The sequence below is a fragment of the Sturnira hondurensis genome, unplaced genomic scaffold (assembly GCF_014824575.4).
Source record: "Sturnira hondurensis isolate 20B ecotype Veracruz unplaced genomic scaffold, ASM1482457v3 Scaffold0013559, whole genome shotgun sequence".
Taxonomy (NCBI): Eukaryota; Metazoa; Chordata; class Mammalia; order Chiroptera; family Phyllostomidae; genus Sturnira; species Sturnira hondurensis.
The window spans coordinates 2,493,370-2,511,534 of NW_028086190.1; the positions used below are offsets into that span (position 1 = coordinate 2,493,370).

The 18,165-nt window shown below is 39.2% G+C and overlaps 1 protein-coding gene across 2 annotated transcripts in view; it reads right to left on the minus strand.

The window, feature by feature from the left end:
* The window catches only part of ADAMTSL1 (ADAMTS like 1), a 437,788-nt gene that overhangs the window by 226,857 nt on the left and 192,766 nt on the right, over positions 1-18,165 (minus strand). The window contains exons 10-12 of one of the 2 annotated variants that reach the window (XM_037061916.1): positions 6,788-6,838; positions 1,808-2,012; positions 614-761 (exon numbers count right to left, since the gene is read on the minus strand). In XM_037061916.1, the coding sequence (XP_036917811.1) occupies positions 614-761; positions 1,808-2,012; positions 6,788-6,838 (404 nt within the window). The remainder of the gene's footprint in view (positions 1-613; positions 762-1,807; positions 2,013-6,787; positions 6,839-18,165) is intronic. The other variant, XM_037061917.1, reaches the window with a different exon arrangement.

Consider the following 18,165-nt stretch of genomic DNA (forward strand, 5'->3'; position numbering starts at 1 on the left):
GCTAATCTGAGAGACCCAGCATAATTAAAATAAATCTTGTTTACTAATTAGAACTTTTCTAAAGTCTATTTTTAAAAATTATTTGCCGTATCTATTAAATTCTAATTTATTTCAATGCTTCATTTGAAATCATGCTTCTGGAATCCAGCCTCATAATGTTGTTCTAATTTTCAGTATAAGCAGCAACAGCTTTCTGGTTCATCACTCTGAGGTATGAGGCTTCCCAATGTATTTCATATTTAGCAGAGCAGACACTTTTGGAGTCACTGCCTTATTTTTAACAGCAAGAAACGTGGATAGTAAATCACACATATATTCAATACTTCTACAGTATCTCTGTAATATCTCCTTTCATGCAGATATATCTGATATTTTTCAGCAACAGTCTTCAAACAACTTTATAACTCAGGAGAGCATCATATAAATATGTAGAGCTTTATAACAATTTGCAAGCAAACCTATTTGAAAGATTTAAAGCAGAGTGAAGCCCATTTAGTAGAGGCTAAGAAAAGTTACTAAGAACAAGTGGGACACTTAACATTTTTCTGAGGAGTTAAAACAGCAGTCGAGTACACATAATAAAAGCCTGATAACAGAGTGCATGCCAAGTTACCTTTGGGCTTATAGCAGGGGGTGGGTACGATGCATTCCTCTTTTATGTGGGGCTTGGTTTTGGGGCTGCAGCCTCCTGTGTGCATTCCTCGATGGTTGATGCAGAGAACCACACGATACCTGAGGCCCTGGCCACACGTCACCGTGCACTAGAAGGGGAACGCAAGAAAGAGGAAACTCACAGGCAAAGCTTTATTTACTCTTCTTCATTTCCTGCCTGAGACTTTTTGAGGGGTTGCTTTTACATAAGAGGACTCCTGATGGGTTTATACCACTTCTTACTCATCATGGGATCTTTATTCTACTTGGCTATTTAGGGTGCAGCTGGCTGAAAATTAAATCACTTCTGATTTCTCAGTCTTGGATTACACAGTGTTTCTTCAACACCCATTATGTGCAAAGTCCCAAGCCAAGCAGCAAAACGAAACTGGAGATTGTGCTCAATTTTGATGACCAACCCTACATTTTAATACTATTAAGTCACTTTGCTAATGATTGCTACTGCCACATAGCCAAAGTGAAAATTCTCTTGCCATCTCTGTGGCCGAGGACGTAATGTTTTATCTTCTCATCTGCCTATCTCCTTTGCTATTTCAAAACTTTTTGCACTGGCAGGCAGGAAATCTGAAATCAAAGTCATTTTATGTTTAAGCTGTGGCGGCAGCTCCCCTAAAGTCTAGAATGTATTAGTTTTAGTTATTTTACTTCATCCCATTCTAATTATTTTGTGTTTTCATTGCATCTTTTTTTTTTCAGTGAACAGTACACCTAGCTTTACTTTTAATCTACTCAGACCCTTTTTGGATATAGAGAAAGAATTAGGAATAAAAAATGAAACCAACTTTCGGTTTACTGAGTTCTATCACCAGAGCACCTTTCACAGATTCCGGATTAGTAATTTGGCCTCAACTAATGGGCCCAAATGGACAGACATGGGCCTCCCCTTGTCCTTGAGGGAACGTGGGGGTACTAGAAGCTTCCTGAAGAAACCTATGAAAGGCGTGGATGTAGGTTTACTCGGATGTTTGGCCATGCTGGCTACGGGACACGTCTACTCCAGTTGCTAAACTGGTAGACTTCTAGATACCTCAAGAGGAGAAGCAGGTAGCTGCACAGGATAGCTGGTGGGAGCACGATGATGAGAGGAAAGAGTGGACTTATTGTCCTAAGGAACAAAGGAAGACAGCACAGTTACCGGAGACCACTCCTGCGCCAGCCATTTAGGGCAGTCAAAAATGTTGCAGGGCTGCATGATGGGCATCTTCGGGGTGTACATGCATTTCCACTCTTCCACGGAGGTGACATGCCCCTGGATGTCCTCCTCCACACAGGAAACTGACCGGCTCTGGATGCCCCCCCCACACGAGGAGGAGCACGCAGTCCACGGGGTGGCATCCCATCTACAGAAGCAAGGGGAGTTATCAGGGCAGACATGCACGTTGCCAAACCTCCTTAGTGACCTTTCCAAACCAACCCCTTCCCATGCCTATTGGGGTCAACAGGTTCTGAGAGGCTATTGTCCAGAGAGCTAAACATCATCTATTGCCTGAAACCTGGTGAGTAAGAGAGAAGGAATCAGGGTTGGCAAAAGTGCTCTGGAAACCTTGAAGCTCTACACAAATGTAAGAAATTACCGTTTTGAGAGCTGTCCACAAAGATCTTTGTGCTGTCTTTAACTTACTCAAAAGAAGGGGTAAGAGGTTCAATCCCTCTTCCTCTAGTTTTAATATACATGCTTTGTGTGTGTGTATATTATGTTTTAGAAATATATATTCTGCATATATAATATTACATATATACTTTTTATGAAACCATTAAATATTATGTCAAGACTAAAATTGGTTAGTCAGTTAACACTAATAGTTTGCACCTGGGCTGAGACTTTTTATTTTCAGTGTAATACTTTTATCACTTTGTGGATACTTTTGCTTCTACAATCATCAGCTCTGGGACTACGTGGATTCAGCACAATTCTGCAGTTCAAACTGTGCCATCGTTACACTAAGGGACAAATATGTCAGTACAGACATTACCCACTTGTTCCCTAATGTTGAGGGAGATTATTGACTAGCATTCCCCCAATAAAGAACTCCTGGAATTGTGAAGAAGTTTGGTTTTGGTTGGAAGGCTAATAGCATTGGAATCCAGAAATACAGCTAAGGGGGAAAATAACAATATTATCAATAACACTTAAGGGAATCCATTGATTTTTTTCAGATCTCTACATAGTTCTGAAGCATTTGGGAGTAGATGCAGGAGGTATTTTTGGCTGACTCTTTTCTCTCCTCCCACGAATTTAGTGAATGTAGAATTTTATAAAATAGAAACATTGGAAATGAGCTTGTCTTTCTTGCATATATTCTGTTTGTTGATGAGGGTCGCTGAGGAAGTCTAAGATTTCTCTTAGAATTAGGAGGGATATCATTTTAATGACAGGAAAAGTATCACCAAGTCGATCCACTTGAGTAGTTCAATTTAAAAATATTGCACAGGTGTACCACGGAGACAGTAATTCTTTCGTAAGCAGGATTTCGTGTACATTGTGATCCTGTCTTGTGTGTGAGGCTGTATATTGTGTGCTTCACAGTGTGAGAATTTTCCTCCACACTTTCTTTGTACTGCTTTGGTCTAGGCAACAACTGTCATCTCCACTGCCAACAACCCAAGCTTGTTGCCAAACACAATGTTTTTCTATGCATATTTCTCCAGGAGACACAAAAGAAAACATTATTATGGGGAAACTGAGGCCCTCTGTTTAGCCCCTAGGAAACTTTCTGATCCCTTTCAAGAGAACGAAGCAGCTCTGTAGAGTGTTTCTCTTCCAGAAAGGTAAGATCGATTCTCATTTGTCTCCACAAACCTCTGGAGAGCTTCCCTCTGGAGGTGGAGAACAGTTTCAGACTGAAACTGGGATGAATATGTAAATACACATTTGCCTTGGATTCGACCTGACCGTGAAGTGGGAATATGTTTCTGAATGTACTTTAAGCTCTTAGAACATTAAGATGCCATCAAAAGAGCACATTTTTTAATCAGTACTTTAACATCCCTAAACTTGACCCTTCCAAAGAGAGAGTGATTAATTTTTGTCTCACTCTTGGGCCTGACCCACGGTGTAATTTCACAAACAGTAATAAGTATGTTTTTTCATGTCAGTAATCACAGAAAGACAAATGATGCTAATATTGTTCAAAGAACTTATAGTATGGTAACAGCATGCAACTATGGTTCTCTATGTGAAAAATTATCACATGAATCCTTGCATAATAATAGGGTTCTGAGGACTTTCAAAGCAAAACATGCCTGGGAGATTTACAGAAAGTATAACAAATGATAAGACAGGGCATCAGTTAGAACATCTTGATACAGGGATCAGGTAAGTGCTTGGATTTTAAAAAAGCATATCTAAGAATCTTTTCCTGGAAAAATAAGAAATAAGTTCATATATCATATATTTTAACTCCTTTGGCTTTTAATTTTTAAATATACAGTGAGTTTAGTTTAAGAAATTCTTGCCCTGGCCAGGTGGCTCAGTTTGTTGGAGCATCATCCTGTATACCAAAAGGTTGTAGGTTTGATTCCTGGTTTGGGCACATACATAGGTTGTGGGTTCAATCCCCAGTCAGGGTATATATGGGAGACAATGATTGATGTTTCTCTCTCACATTGGTGTTTCTCTCTCTCTCTTGCCCTTTATCTCTTTATAAAAAAATCAATAAATGTATCCCCAGGTAAGGATAAAAATGCTAAAATTATTAAAAAATAAATTTTAAAAATTAAGAATGATGTGAAAAAGCTGCATGTATTAATTATGAATTAAAGATAACTTATCAGATTACATTCTTATGTTCAGAAAATGTTGTAGTCAAAATGGAAAGCAAGAAAAAACAATCTAAAAATTCATTAATTGTGTTTAATATCTACACTGTGATCTTGAATTCATTTAAATAATTTCAATAACTAAGGCTTTCTGTTTTGATAAGTAGTAGCTGCCATTTGAGAACCACTTTTGAGCCTCAATTCTTTTAATAAAATAAAAACACATTTGCCCTGGCTGGTGTGGCTCAGTGGATTGAGTGCCGGCTTGCGAACCCAAAGGTCACTGGTTCGATTCCCAGTCAGGTCTGGTATGTAGGCCAAGTCCCCAGTAGGGGACACGCAAGAGGCAACCACACATGGATGTTTCTCTCCCTTTCTTTCTCCTTCCCTTCTTCTCTCCCTAAAAATAAAGAAATAAAATCTTAAAAAAATAAAACATATTTGTTGAAGTAGCTTCCATTTACTTAGACTTTATCTATGAAGCAGAATAGCCTTAGAATTAGTTCAGTAACAGAAGTACAAGGAGTGAGAAATGTATAGCTATTTTCTGGCTGTCCTTTCCCACTGTAAGGTATGGGTAGTGTGTGCACAGGACAGGTGCAAATGGACACGAAGGAGGCCTGTTTCAATCTGTTGTTGGGAATACTGGCTTCAGGCATTTGGGGGAAAGCCGAATACAGAGGAAATCAAGTTAACCTAAGACAGGCATTAGTTATACTACAGAAATATGAACAAAAGAGATCATAGATATTCAAGAAATTTAAAAGTGCCATTACAGGAAGAACATAAACTTGATGTTGCCCACCCTGATACCCAGCTTCGCCTTTATCTTGATACTTATTTTGCAGATACAGAAACTGAAATCAAATGAAATTGTGGTTCAGTTCAATTATCTTTTTATATTTTCATTCCATTACTTTTTCCAGAAGAAGAGTTTACTATGTAAGTTTGGTTCTGGATCACACCAGCGAAATGATGCATCAGTAGTTTTCTACAGTCATTCACCATTGTCAATATAGTCATAGGAAAGCGGGAGAGCGCTGACTACTGAGGTAAACCTTTAGTGGAAGAACTGAAACAAACAACTGCGTATAGTATAAAGGCCCCTCTCTACACCTCCCATTAGAATGCTGAAAAGTGAGTTCCCTGTCAATCACTGGAAGTATTTAAGTAGAGATGGAATAAAAGCTTGCTCTAGTGTACTTATATACAGGTTATAAAATATCTACATGTGTGAGCACATGCACATTAAATATACATACATGCACATTTGTATAAACACACATGTGTACGCATGTATGGGTGTGATTTGAGGGGAAGGAATGGGAGAATGAAGCATCACTGGGAAGCTGAACTACATGAACTCAATGCCTGTATTTGGATTCCAATTCATCAAGTATTGAGATTTTCAATTAAGTTTTGTTTTACTTCATAGTTTAGAATAAAATTACTTTTTGAGCTTTGTTTAGTTTGAGGTTGAGCGAACTATTGTGGGTTATTTTCAACTACTGTGTTTGCGATCTGACTTAAACCCTGGGTTCTAAATAGCACCCCCTGAAGTCCTAGTGAGTCCAGAGACCAGAGCAAAGTTGTCCCTTGGCACACTGGTCATTTCAGACCCAATTTTAGTTTCTGCTCTCTGGGGAGCTGTTTCCAGTGTGGCTGACAATACTCTCAGTGACCAGCATATTTTTTAGCTTCTCCAGACTTCTTATAAATATATTAATAAAGAGAACAAGTTATTTTAAAAGAACTTTCCTTATTTTTTTCTAGTTTTAAAGGACACTGTCCTTTACAAAAAAAGCAACACAGCATGGAATCTTAAAATGTTTTGTATAAAAGTTTCCCCAAATGTTTTGAACAATAAGGATATTAAAAAACTGCCTTTTTGTACTTAAATTTCTTTGGAACAAAAGGAGAATATCTCAAGGCCCTATTCAGAGTAATAGCACATCTGGAATTCCACATTTATGGTATTGCGATAATACTTCAGGCAGTGTTTGTTTAACAGTTACCAATTGTGCTTTAATGACTAGGGTCCAATTGCAGAGGAAACACAGAAAAGGACAAAGAGAGTGAAAGAAAGACACAACATAAACCCATATACTGTATCTAATCAGAATGAATTGCTGTGTCCACTCTAGTGTAATACGATCCAATCTTAAATCGGTTTTTGAATGACAAGCTTCCAGTCTGAGCAGGCCAGTATTATTCCAAAGCAGAGCTCAGGGTAGACTGCAAAATATACTATCTACCATCTTATTTTTAACAGAAAAACACAAAATCTCTATGCACATACAAAAGAAGCAAGAGACTGATTGACTACTTCTAGCATCAGGATGATTGATTTACGTACCGAGGAAGGGGATGGTAGAGGTCATAAGGCATGATCTGCTTGTATCCGTCACTGTTAGGAACAATAATGCCAACCCTCTGAGTAGAAGGTACACACAATAAAATAAACACTAAATAATTACATTATACACATTTTTTAGACAAATGCAAAACAACATTAATAAATTATCTCCGAAAACAACACAAAAACAATTCAACATCTTTATGCTAGCATATGGTTTAGGATGGGGCAAGTTCTTTGAAAGGGCACCATTTACTATAATTAGTTCTCTGATCCAAGCAGGAAATACCAGTGGAAAGGGTGATGGCAAGAAAACTTGGCACCTCATCATTAACTATGATAAAATAAGCTTGTAAATGTTCTTTAATCCCCCAAATTATATATCCTATGAGGTCATTATTATCATCATTATTAATGTTACTTCCAGATGCTCACCAAGCAATTACAGTTACTGTATCCCTTCTGATGAAAGAGAGAGCTATATATAAAAGCATGTACCTGGGACTTGACGATGCTATATAATGTGCTACACAACCTAGCAAATAGGTTTCATCTCTTGGCAGACCTAAAGATTTTAATACTATCTGGAAAGCAGCCACTTGATTACATTATAAAAGGAAGGGCAGCTGGTGAATATAGTAGGCAACTATTCCCCAAAGCAAGATCCCCACCAAAATAAAGGTAGGACAGTTAAAATGAGACAAGTACGAAAGCTCTTTTTTGTGGTCTGTACAATGTGACATAGTCTTCACTGCTATTACAGGGGTGGTTGTGATCTTTGTGACTGTTGTTGGTATGTCTAGTACCCCGGGAAGCCTGTACGATTTAGAGATGGAAACGAAAGAAGCTATCAGAAATGACATGACAGGTTGAACGAATAATGGGTTCACAAGAAATAATTTTATAGGTTGTGTAGAAGGCAGCTGAGGCCTTTAGGACTCCAAGGAACGACACTAGCCCACCTTACTGAATTCAACTGAAGTCTCCAATTGGCAAGACTTTCTTATTCCTGAGTCTCCTGGCTTGTGGACGATTCATGACTCATGGGGCTTAGATAAAAAGAATAGTATACAACAGACCCTCCATCAAAAATGGGACACAGAGCTCAATACACAGTTGTTACCCTGGGATAGACCATGGTATCAGGGGGGCAGCAGGTGCTTAATGTGCAAATGACAAATGACAGGAAGTCCCTCTTCTGAATCCTGAAGGAACTCATGTGTTCTATACGTATTTCTGGGTGGATGAGTATATATCTAGGCGTGTATATCTATATCCAATATAAATGTTTATATTTATATTAAATAAATAAGACTTTTGTTTTGATCCCATTCTCTGATATAGAATGATGCAGTATTTTAAAATTTTATTTATTTTTAGGGAGAGGGGAAGGGAGGGAGAAAAAGAATGAGAGAAACATGAATAGGAGACAGAAACATTGACCGGTTGCCTCTCGCATGCTGCCCCAACTGGGCACCAAACCCACAACCCAGGGGTGTACCCTGACTGGGAATCCAATTGGCCTTGCAGGATGATGCCCAACCCACTGAGCCACACTGGTCAGGGCTGATGTAGTACGTTTTTTTTTAACATAAACTAAGCATATAAACCTAAGCTTGTGGGTAGAAAAAGTCAACTGGCTATACTGTGGATCAGAAGGAAAATATAGCACTAAATGGCAATTGTGAGGACATGCAGATCATAGTGATGAAGAGGGTAGTCCCTGCCCAGGCTGGTGTGGCTCAGTTGGTTAAAGTGTCATCCCATAAACCAAAAGGTCAGGGGTTAGATTCTCAGTCAGGGTACATGTCTAGGTTGCTTGTTTGGTCCCTAGTCAGGATGCATAGGAGAGGCGGCTGATCGATTTTTCTCTCTCACATTGATGTTTCTCTGTCTCTCACTCTCCCTCCCCTTGTCTCTGAAATCAGTGAGCATGTCTTTGGGTGAAAATAAAAAAAGAAGAAGGTAGTTCTTAAAGAAATTACTGAAAGGTAAGGAGGTACTAGAGAAAAATTAAATTTAAAAGAAAGTGGGAAACAAAACTATGACTATAAATATCTGTTCCCAGGAGGGACAACTACAGGGGGTACTAATTTACTTATTTATCTTATGAGTAAATTTTCTATGTATGAATAAAATATTTGTACTCATTTGTATGACTGAATTTTTATGCTTACGTGTATGACCCTTAAGTAAACAGTGTTCATGAGACTAACTGTTGCCTTTTGAAGAAGCTAAAAATCTCACAGCTTTGAGACAAGAATGGTGTGAATACCAAAATTAAACTTTTCCCCCCAGTTTCCAAGTTAGAAAAATTTCCTGTTGTTTTCTACCTGTTTTCTTGTCTAATAGACAAGAAATCAGATGTGAAATGCTAATCCTGTCTGCTATCAGAATCATGTGATGTCTTTATAACAATTCTCACATTCAATAATTAAAGAAATTTCCTTTCTCAAAGAACTGTATTTTAATGAATTACCACCTTCCAAAGTTATTCTAATAACTTGGGACATAATCTACTAGTAGTTAATTAGGAAACAAATTAAATTGACTTTGCAGTTATGTTTTAGCTAACCCTAGTACGCCTACATCAACTTTGAAATGCAGAAATGCATATCGTTGCCTTCTCTTCTGAAAAAAGTAGAGCCATCATTTGTCCTTTTCAGTATTAGCATGAACTGTTGGAGGTCTTTGCCAACTGATTTATCAGCTGCTGATATTTAAAATGGAGGCAGTCATACTGAAGGAGACGGGCGAGAAAAGAAGAGGGAATAAAAAAGGGAATGTGTGCAATTCAAGATGTTGGTCTTTGCTTTCAACTGATTTAGAAATTACGTTTTTGTTTAAACAGGAGCTTTAAACCTGGGCTCAGCAAAACTATAGCGATGTTTGTCTTTCTATGGCATGGGTCATAGTGAAGACTCCTAAAGTGACTCTATGGCACCTGTAAAAACAGAAAGATATCAAAACAATGGTGCTCTGTCCAGTCCTATTCATGCATATTCTTGCGCATGGGCTCTGCTCTCTCCCGGGGTTCATGCCGTGACCCTGGCCTTTCACCATACTGTCACGGAGGGCCAGGCAATGTTGCCCAAACTTAGCCTTCTATTGCCTGCCTTTAAGACACTGGTCTTTTACCTTAGGCAAAGTGTACACAGTGAAGCATGATGAAAAAGAATGTCATTCAGGGACTTTAAGAAGTTCTTCCCATGTTTAATCCTTGATTTGTATGTGTATGCACACGTGTGTATTCTTACATGTGCCCGAATGTGTGGGAGTGGTGAGTGAGGCAAACATGATTTGAAAAGCAGTTACAAAGGGAAGACACAAGAAACGGTGGTTTGGAGCTAAAACTGCTCCTCCATTGCCTTAACTGTTCTGACTACGCATGCACTTTTTACACCAGGGAGCAAACTGACTCCCTTGAAGTTCTAATGTCAGGGGCTGTAGTGGGAAGCAGAGAAGATGATGATGAATGGCCGTTCTCCACTCATGCAGTGTCAGCAGGTGAAAGACACCACACTGGGTCATCTCACAGCACACACCTCACTGAACTGCCCAGTGGCAGGAGAGCACTTCAGTTCTCATAGGCTTGTGTAATGAAATACTAGGCAGCATACAAACCTGAAGCCTTTTGGACCATTTATAAGGACATGGAAAATATTCAAATGTAATGTTAACTTTAAAAAATCCAATATAAAGTAGAATACACATATCCCATCATATGTTCATATACTATCTGTACCCTTTTCATCAAGTCTGTGTGCGTGTGTGTGTATATATCACACACATGTATAGACAGACATATTGGAAAAAGGGCAAAACCAGTGGTTACTTCCTGGTGTTTAAATTACTGGTGTTATTCTCTTCCTTTTTAAATGTTTATGTTTTCTAACTTTTGCATAATGTACAGTCACAGGAATTAGAATATTCAAATAAAATAATAATTCAACTTGGAGGGAGTGTAAGAAGAGATGTTTAGAAGTACTAAATATAAAAGAGTCTGTCACCTCAAATTCCATGTGTCGCTTAAAGATGATTGAGTCTTTGTCCTAACATAATCTCAGAAGTTACTTTAGAACAATACCCCCAACTTTACAAGTCAAGCCTTGTGTAGGCTGACACCACTCAGCTGTGAAATTTATATACAGCGATACAGCTCTCTCTCCAAGAAAAATCCCACTATAACTAACTATTTGGATGCCTAATTTGTGGGTTTCTTCTTATACTGGGAATGAACCATAAAGACTCCCTTTCCTGGTTTCAGCTCTCCCTTTTAGTGACTTTCTCAGGACTGCTTGCCTTTTCTCTGGGGCTGCAGAGCCTCATTTCTGACTTCCTGGCAGCTGGACGTGCTCCAGGTGTGTCAAGCTCTGAGCGTCCAGACAGCTCATTGTCTCCCCCTGCAAACTGCTGCTTCTCCTGTGATCAGTTTTACTGTTCAGAGCACTGCCATCCTCCCATCCACCAACTAGATACCATGGGACATCTTGGCTTTTTCTCTTTCCTGTATCCTCAAGAGGCACTTGGTTCTTCCTGCTGCAATGTCTGCTAAGCATTGCTCCTTGTGACCTGAGTTTGGGCCCTTTTGCAGCCATCTCCCCACAGGTCTCCTTGCCTGCAGGCCTTGCCTCCTCCAACACGGGCTGCTTTTTGCTGTGATAGCAACTGCTGTGTTACTTCCCAGCTCACAAGTCTTCAGTGGCTCTATAATATCCAGTGAAACTTCTTAGTCAAGTGCTCCCTTCGCTAAGTCTGTCCTTATTGTATTCCCTCTCAACATCTACCCAGATACTCTCTCTTCCCCTTGCAAACAACCATAGCACTAACTCTTCTCATCACTTTTAACTCTATACTAACTTCTAACTATGAATAAGTTTTCTTTAAACACTAAGCAACAGAATCCATATTGGTTTTTTACCATACTTCTTGATGCATTGCTCTTCACAGAGGCAAATAGTAAATACTCATTCATTAAAGGTATGCCATTGGTGTGCAGACTCAAAGCAAGCAGTACAACTACCATCCAGATATAAAGCAAACAAACAAAAACAAAGTTAAAGAAACTCCCAAATTGCACCTCACTGTGCACATGTTTAGTTCCCCTACTTGCCTTTCACTAGTTCTGATGTGTGTGAGGGAGGGCAGTTTGGCAGTTTAGGAAGGCAGCCCCTGGCAAACAGAAGTGGTTGGCTGATCTGAGGCAGAAAAAGGATGGATTAATGGCAGCTGTGCTTCTAGTGTGCTTGGCTTAGCTCTGCATCTCTCCCACTGGATATCTCCCAGAAATAGCCATGACAGCTTTATACAAACTCTCTCTTCCCCTTCTGACTCATGTGTCTCTCAGATACCATGCTTTTTGGTAACTGTACAACCCAGCTTCTCCAGGGCAGCCTCAGGGCTCAGACTCTGGTTGAGTCTTTGCCTTTGCCATGGTACTAAGTACTGAATTTAGCACAGATTAAGTGCACAATTAAAAAGTGAATGAAATTGTGAGTGGTGGAAGCAGTTGTGGAATAGGAGAGAGCAGTTCATCTTCTTTTGACAACTCTAGGGCAACAGAAACCAGTCTTTTCCTAAGCAACAGTTTAGAAAGGGGGAAGAAAGAACTAACGAAAAGCTGGAAGAGACATAGGCATTTGCTTTTTCATGAGTGGCAGAGCACAAAGGCTCATGGGATAATGAGAAAAAGGACCTAATGAGGAGTTGGGAGGTGGAAGGTCACTTTTCCCATCTGCCAGTCTCCTGCTGTGTGACCTTGAGTGTGGTACTTACACATCAGGACTTATACTTTGGTCTTCTGCAAAACCCAAGCATTGGACAAAATCGGGAGCTTTGAGATAAAGTGAGAATGGGTGTCTGCAAAGCCATCTCATGGAGCTCTGTCATACCTGTCCCCTTCCTAGTGGCTGCTGAGGGCAGAACTCGGAGTCCGTGCACCACAGATTGAAAACCACTGAAGTAGGTGATCATCTAGAGAGCTCTCCAACTCTAACATTTGGTGACTTGATGAAACACAGTGAGTTTCCCTATTATTTAAAGAGCCAAGGCGGGAGCCAGTAAATGAGAAAATATTCTGTAAGTTAAGTCACAATTGTTTTTAAACCATAGTACTTACTAGGCAACTATGATAAATTCATTTATCTTTTGAAACCAGACTAAAACAAGCCTGCTTTATTGTCTAGAGTTTGAAAACACTTTTAAGGCCTATATTTATTTTTGGCTACAAACCAACTACTGGAGAGATTTTGATCATTTGACCCAAAATATTAAAATATCCTCACATCTATATTTCTATAGTTAAACATTCTTAATGTTAATGAATGTACTTTCTGAACTGCTTTTAAATAAGTGGGACTAATGTACCTTTGAACTTTGTTTATCGCTTCCTGTTCTGTCCGAAGGGATTTGGTCATTGCTTGGTTTGAGTAAACACCAGTATTTACAATTATATGAAAGGAGCTTGCTTAACCTGGGTGTGGGGTCAGTTCAAAGACCAGCTGCACCTACTTTGCAGTGATATAGTTGGTAGTTTTGTGCTGGCCCAGGGTGCCTAAGTTGGGTTTAAACCAGATCTCACATGTTGCTGAAGGCATCATGAATGGCAAAGGTACCTGTGGCACAAGTGCCACCACAGGGATCAGGTTACCTGCATTTATGTCACAGTATCAGAGATGCTTTGGAATTGGGAGCACTTGGGTCCATGAGCTGGCTTTCTTTTGCCCACCTTGAGTACCTTGGAGCAGGTCACTTACCCTCTTTGGGCTTCAGTTTTTTCACCTATAAATATAGATGATGATCTCTGTTCTGCTAACGTCCTCGGGATCATAAAACTGAATTGAGATAATGGATGTGAAAGCCCTTTATAAGCTTCAAATAGAAGTAACAGTGGAAAAGTCATTTTGCAGGTTTGGCTCTAAGTTAAGTATAATAGCTGACTCTTGTTGAGTGTTTGCCATCTTGCTAAAGCTTTATGCACATTATCTCACTTAATTCTCGCTTAATAGCTACTCTCTGACTCATTTTATAGATGGAAAAACTCAAGCCTAGAGATGTTAAATAAAGAAGTTACTTAGCTAGAAAAGTCAAAGTGATAGGTTGAAGTTAAAAATGAGGATGATGATAATATCTGTTCTATTAACTCACATGTTCATTAAAAGAATTGCACAAATAATTATACTTAGCAATTTTAAACGTAATATAACAAGTGATTACTATTATTAGTGATGAGCTGGCTCGGCAGAAGAACTAAATTTCCCCAATAATTGAGTTGTAGCCGATTATCTGATAATGTATGGCAGGTCCCCGTACTTGGAAAGGATATGACCACACACTCTAAAAAGCCCCAGGACTCTGCACTGTTTATCTCAGTACCAATGATGCAGGAAAGGGGAAATGAGGTTTTGTGGTGGCCTTTCTTATTGCTTACTCATTAGCTGCTCAAAGCTGTATATTTAACTGAGGTTGATCTCTCGCCTATTAAAATAACACAAAAAGGCTTCTGTGATTAGGAAAATATTGTACTGTATTTTAACTGAACACCGTATTCTAGAGCTTACATTGAGTTCTCCTATTGGAGAGGAAAGGACATAGCATAGACCCCATGTGAATTATGTGACAATGTCTCACAGCTGGTTTAGGGGGATATTAGACAACTGCATCCTGGGATTTCAGGAGGTGCTAATTTTTTAAATTTTTCATGGTATGATATGTATTTTAAAAATCTGATAAATGGGATTTACTTTCATAAAGATATTTCCTAGGGATTTCTGTCTCTTGGAAAAACAAGAATTAAAGAACTACCTTTTTAGACCTGTAGGTAATTCTAGAGTTTTATCTTTTCTTGCCATGGAGAAGAAAACTGATTTCTGGAGTTCAGAAGTTTCTCTGAGGTCACGTTGTCATAATCATGATTCTAGTCATAACAGCTGCAGCAATGAACGTTTATGGAGTGCTTATCACGTGCTGGGCCCTCTGCTGAGCTCTTTCATGTATTGTGCCATTTATTCCAGACGACAACTCTGTGATGTAAGAACTGTTCTGATCCTCAGTTTATAGGATGAAAAAACTGAGGCTTCGTGTGAAAAGCAATTTGCCAAAGGCTGTTCAACTAGTCAGCGGCAGAACCGGGACCCCAAGCCAGGCTGCTCTACCCCAAGGCTCCCCTGCTAACCACCAGGCTGCATCACCATTGGACTAGTTAGGCACCTAGTGAATGTGACCAGGTTTTTGTTGATCCAGGCCCACTACCCATCCTGCCTTTCCTCATGCAGATGATTTCCTTGAAGTTCCATGAGGATTCAATTCTGAAATTCTGTTCATGAATCGGTCCCTGGCCAAGATGATTTATACAATTTTCTGTCAAATTAAATATAGCTGGATGAAATAAATCCATTGGAACACCCCAAGCGCTGCCATGTGGGGCATACAAGTGTGGGCATTTGCTCAGGACTGTAGTTCTGAGTTCCTTGAGAGCAGGAGGAACCTGGAGGCAGTTTCTGCAGGAAACAGGTTTATTTGCTAGTAACTGACACCATGATTGTGTGATGAGCAAGAGCTTTTCTCACTCGCCCAACCTTTGCCAATTTAGGCCCTCTTCAGAAAAAATCTGAAAAGGTGGTTCTCTGGTCTTTTCATGAACAATGTCTGCACCATTATCCCCTGGGCAGCCTGAACAGTCTTACCAGCCTCCTCGACTGAGATATGTAAGGCCAAAAGGAGCCACTCTGAAAATGCAAGGTGCTTATTAGCTGACCTACAACTATGCCTGTTTAGTTGTTGCTGAGGCAAAGGCATGCATTTTGAGACTTTTTGGCCACATGATGGTCTTTACCCTTCACCCAGGAGGCAAAAATTACACAAACAATTGCACAAAACAGCAGGCACTGCATTAAAAAAATGCTCCCAGTGTAAGAGCTATGACTGTAGTGTGGCAAGCACAAAAAGAGAATATTATATTTGATTAGATTTCAAGTGACTTAGCTACTTGGGAAAGGGCTCCTACCATAGTATTAAATTAATGAAGCAGAAAACAAGTTAAACATGCTGTAGATCTTGGACACGCGGGGCTGGGGCATGCCTTTGGACTTCTGGGAGTGACCAAGTTGGCATGGTACCAGAATACATGCTACACTGTATAGACAGATCATATGATGGGAATCATGATGTCATAGCTCCAAGTCAACAGTAAAAATATTCTTAATTTTAGCTAAAAGCCAATAAATTTTAACTTCACTTTCTCTTTCTTCCCATTAAAAGCATTAAGTTTTGGTTTCTTTTTTGAGACCTTTTTGGCTAGGAAACAAAGTGTTTTATCACTTCATAAAAATGACTTGCCTATATGATACCAGCAAAGAGCAACAAAGCTCTCGGGGGTGGAACTACTGGCTGCCAGGTAGGCCCAGTTGTTCGTCTTGTAGTGCAGGGGACTCACATTCCTGCCTTAGCAAACTGTCAACTCACTACCTGTCACGGACATGGAAGCTCCCTTCAGGGGAGTAGAAATGAAAAACACTAAGTTACTGAATTCCAAGTGTCTATTGCACACAGTGTGGTTTCATCTGTGTCATGAACTATAGACAGTATAAAAATACAGCAAAAGCCTCAACCAGAGTTATCTGTGAGCACTGGAGATTATCAGTGAGTTTTACTGTTTTCAACAAAGCTTTTTAAAACACATCAGTATTGCTAAGTTAACATTAAGAGTCAGATAAAAGCCATAAAAACATATACATTACTTTGAAAAGAACAGGCTGGATAGATGCCAATGATTTTTGTTAGCCCTGAGAACCTCTAGATAAACCAATCCACAACCATGGAGGCCAGGGGATGTTGTTGGTGAGTGAAGGAGTAATTGATGTCATTCATCAATTATATAACACTTACCTATTTTAGCGCAAATTAATGACAACAATGAGGCTATTTGGTAAATAGAAAAATTGGATATCAAGGATTATGGTTAATAGTTGTCATGCCCAGTTTGTTTTGGTTTTAGACATGTAGTAATGAAAAATTCTCATTAGTACAGACAAGGAGTTGCTAATGGTCATAGTTTTCACAGCTCACCTTGCAATCTTAGGACACTTAATCTTTCAATTAAACTGATGTAATTGAAGAACTTAACAATGAAGGCAAAAAGTACTTACTTTGGTAGTAAAACATTTTTACAGTTGTTACAATAATTTTCAAAACTTAGCTCAAATAAGTTAACACTAGCCCTGGCTGGTGCAGCTCAGTGGATTAAGCTGGGCCTGTGAAGCAAAGGGTGGCAGGTTCGATTCCCAGTCAGGGCACATGCCTGGGTTGCAGGCCAGGTCCCCAGTAGGGGACACATGAGAGGAAACCACAAACTGATGTTTCTCTCCCACTTTCTCCTTCCCTTCCTCTCTCTCTAAAAATAAATAAATAATATATTTTTCAAAAAGAAAGAAACAATATCAATTATAAAAAATAAGTTAACACTAGTTTGACATGTTTGAATCATTTTGTGAGTTATTGCTTAGGTAGTTCAACATGTATAAAATGAAATGTAACAAAGCAACTCTGTGGAACAACAGGTTCTGGAGGCACAGTTTGAAAACCACAAATTTAATGCAACAAATAATCTTCTTACCCTCATTTTGTGGGGGAGAAAAATGAGGCCCAGAAGGGTAAGATAATAAACCTAGGGTTACAAACTTCATTATTTAGTGACCTTTCTGTTGTCTGTGGTCCTTCCAATCTTGACAGGGAGTAAATATGGCTATCTGAGTGCCATTTGTTCTCAAATAATATGCAATAGTCCCACGGGCCTGTGAAGCAAAGGGTCACTGGTTCGATTCCCAGTCAGGGCACATGCCTGGGTTGCAAGCCAGTTCCCAGCAGGGGACTCATGAGAGGCAACCATACATTGATGTTTCTCTCCCTCTCTCCTTCCCTTCCCATCTAAAGATAAATAAATAAAATTAAAAATAAATAAATAAATAGGTAATAGTCCCAAAATCCTAGTCTAGTACATGTAAAATGAACAAGTATTTTATTGGCTAGGTAAAATAAATTTCTTTCCAAATTGAAATATATATGACTTTATTTGTACTAAAATTGTCTATGTTTTCCCTTTAGGGGACTTCTAATTTTGGACATGAAGGCACTGGTTTAATATCATTGTGTCACTCCTGATTTCACTATTAGACAGTTAAATCTGTAGTTAGCAAACAGTTCCTTGCAGGCTTGATTCTGCTATGTCTGATTAGAAGGCAGACCTGTTCATTCTATAGTCTATTTATCTTTTCTCAGACCACCGCTTCTTATTTTCTCTTTGAATTCATAAAGGCTGCTTTGATTGCGGACATGCAAATGAGTTCAATGAGTTTTACAGAATCCTGAAGTATCCTAACCTT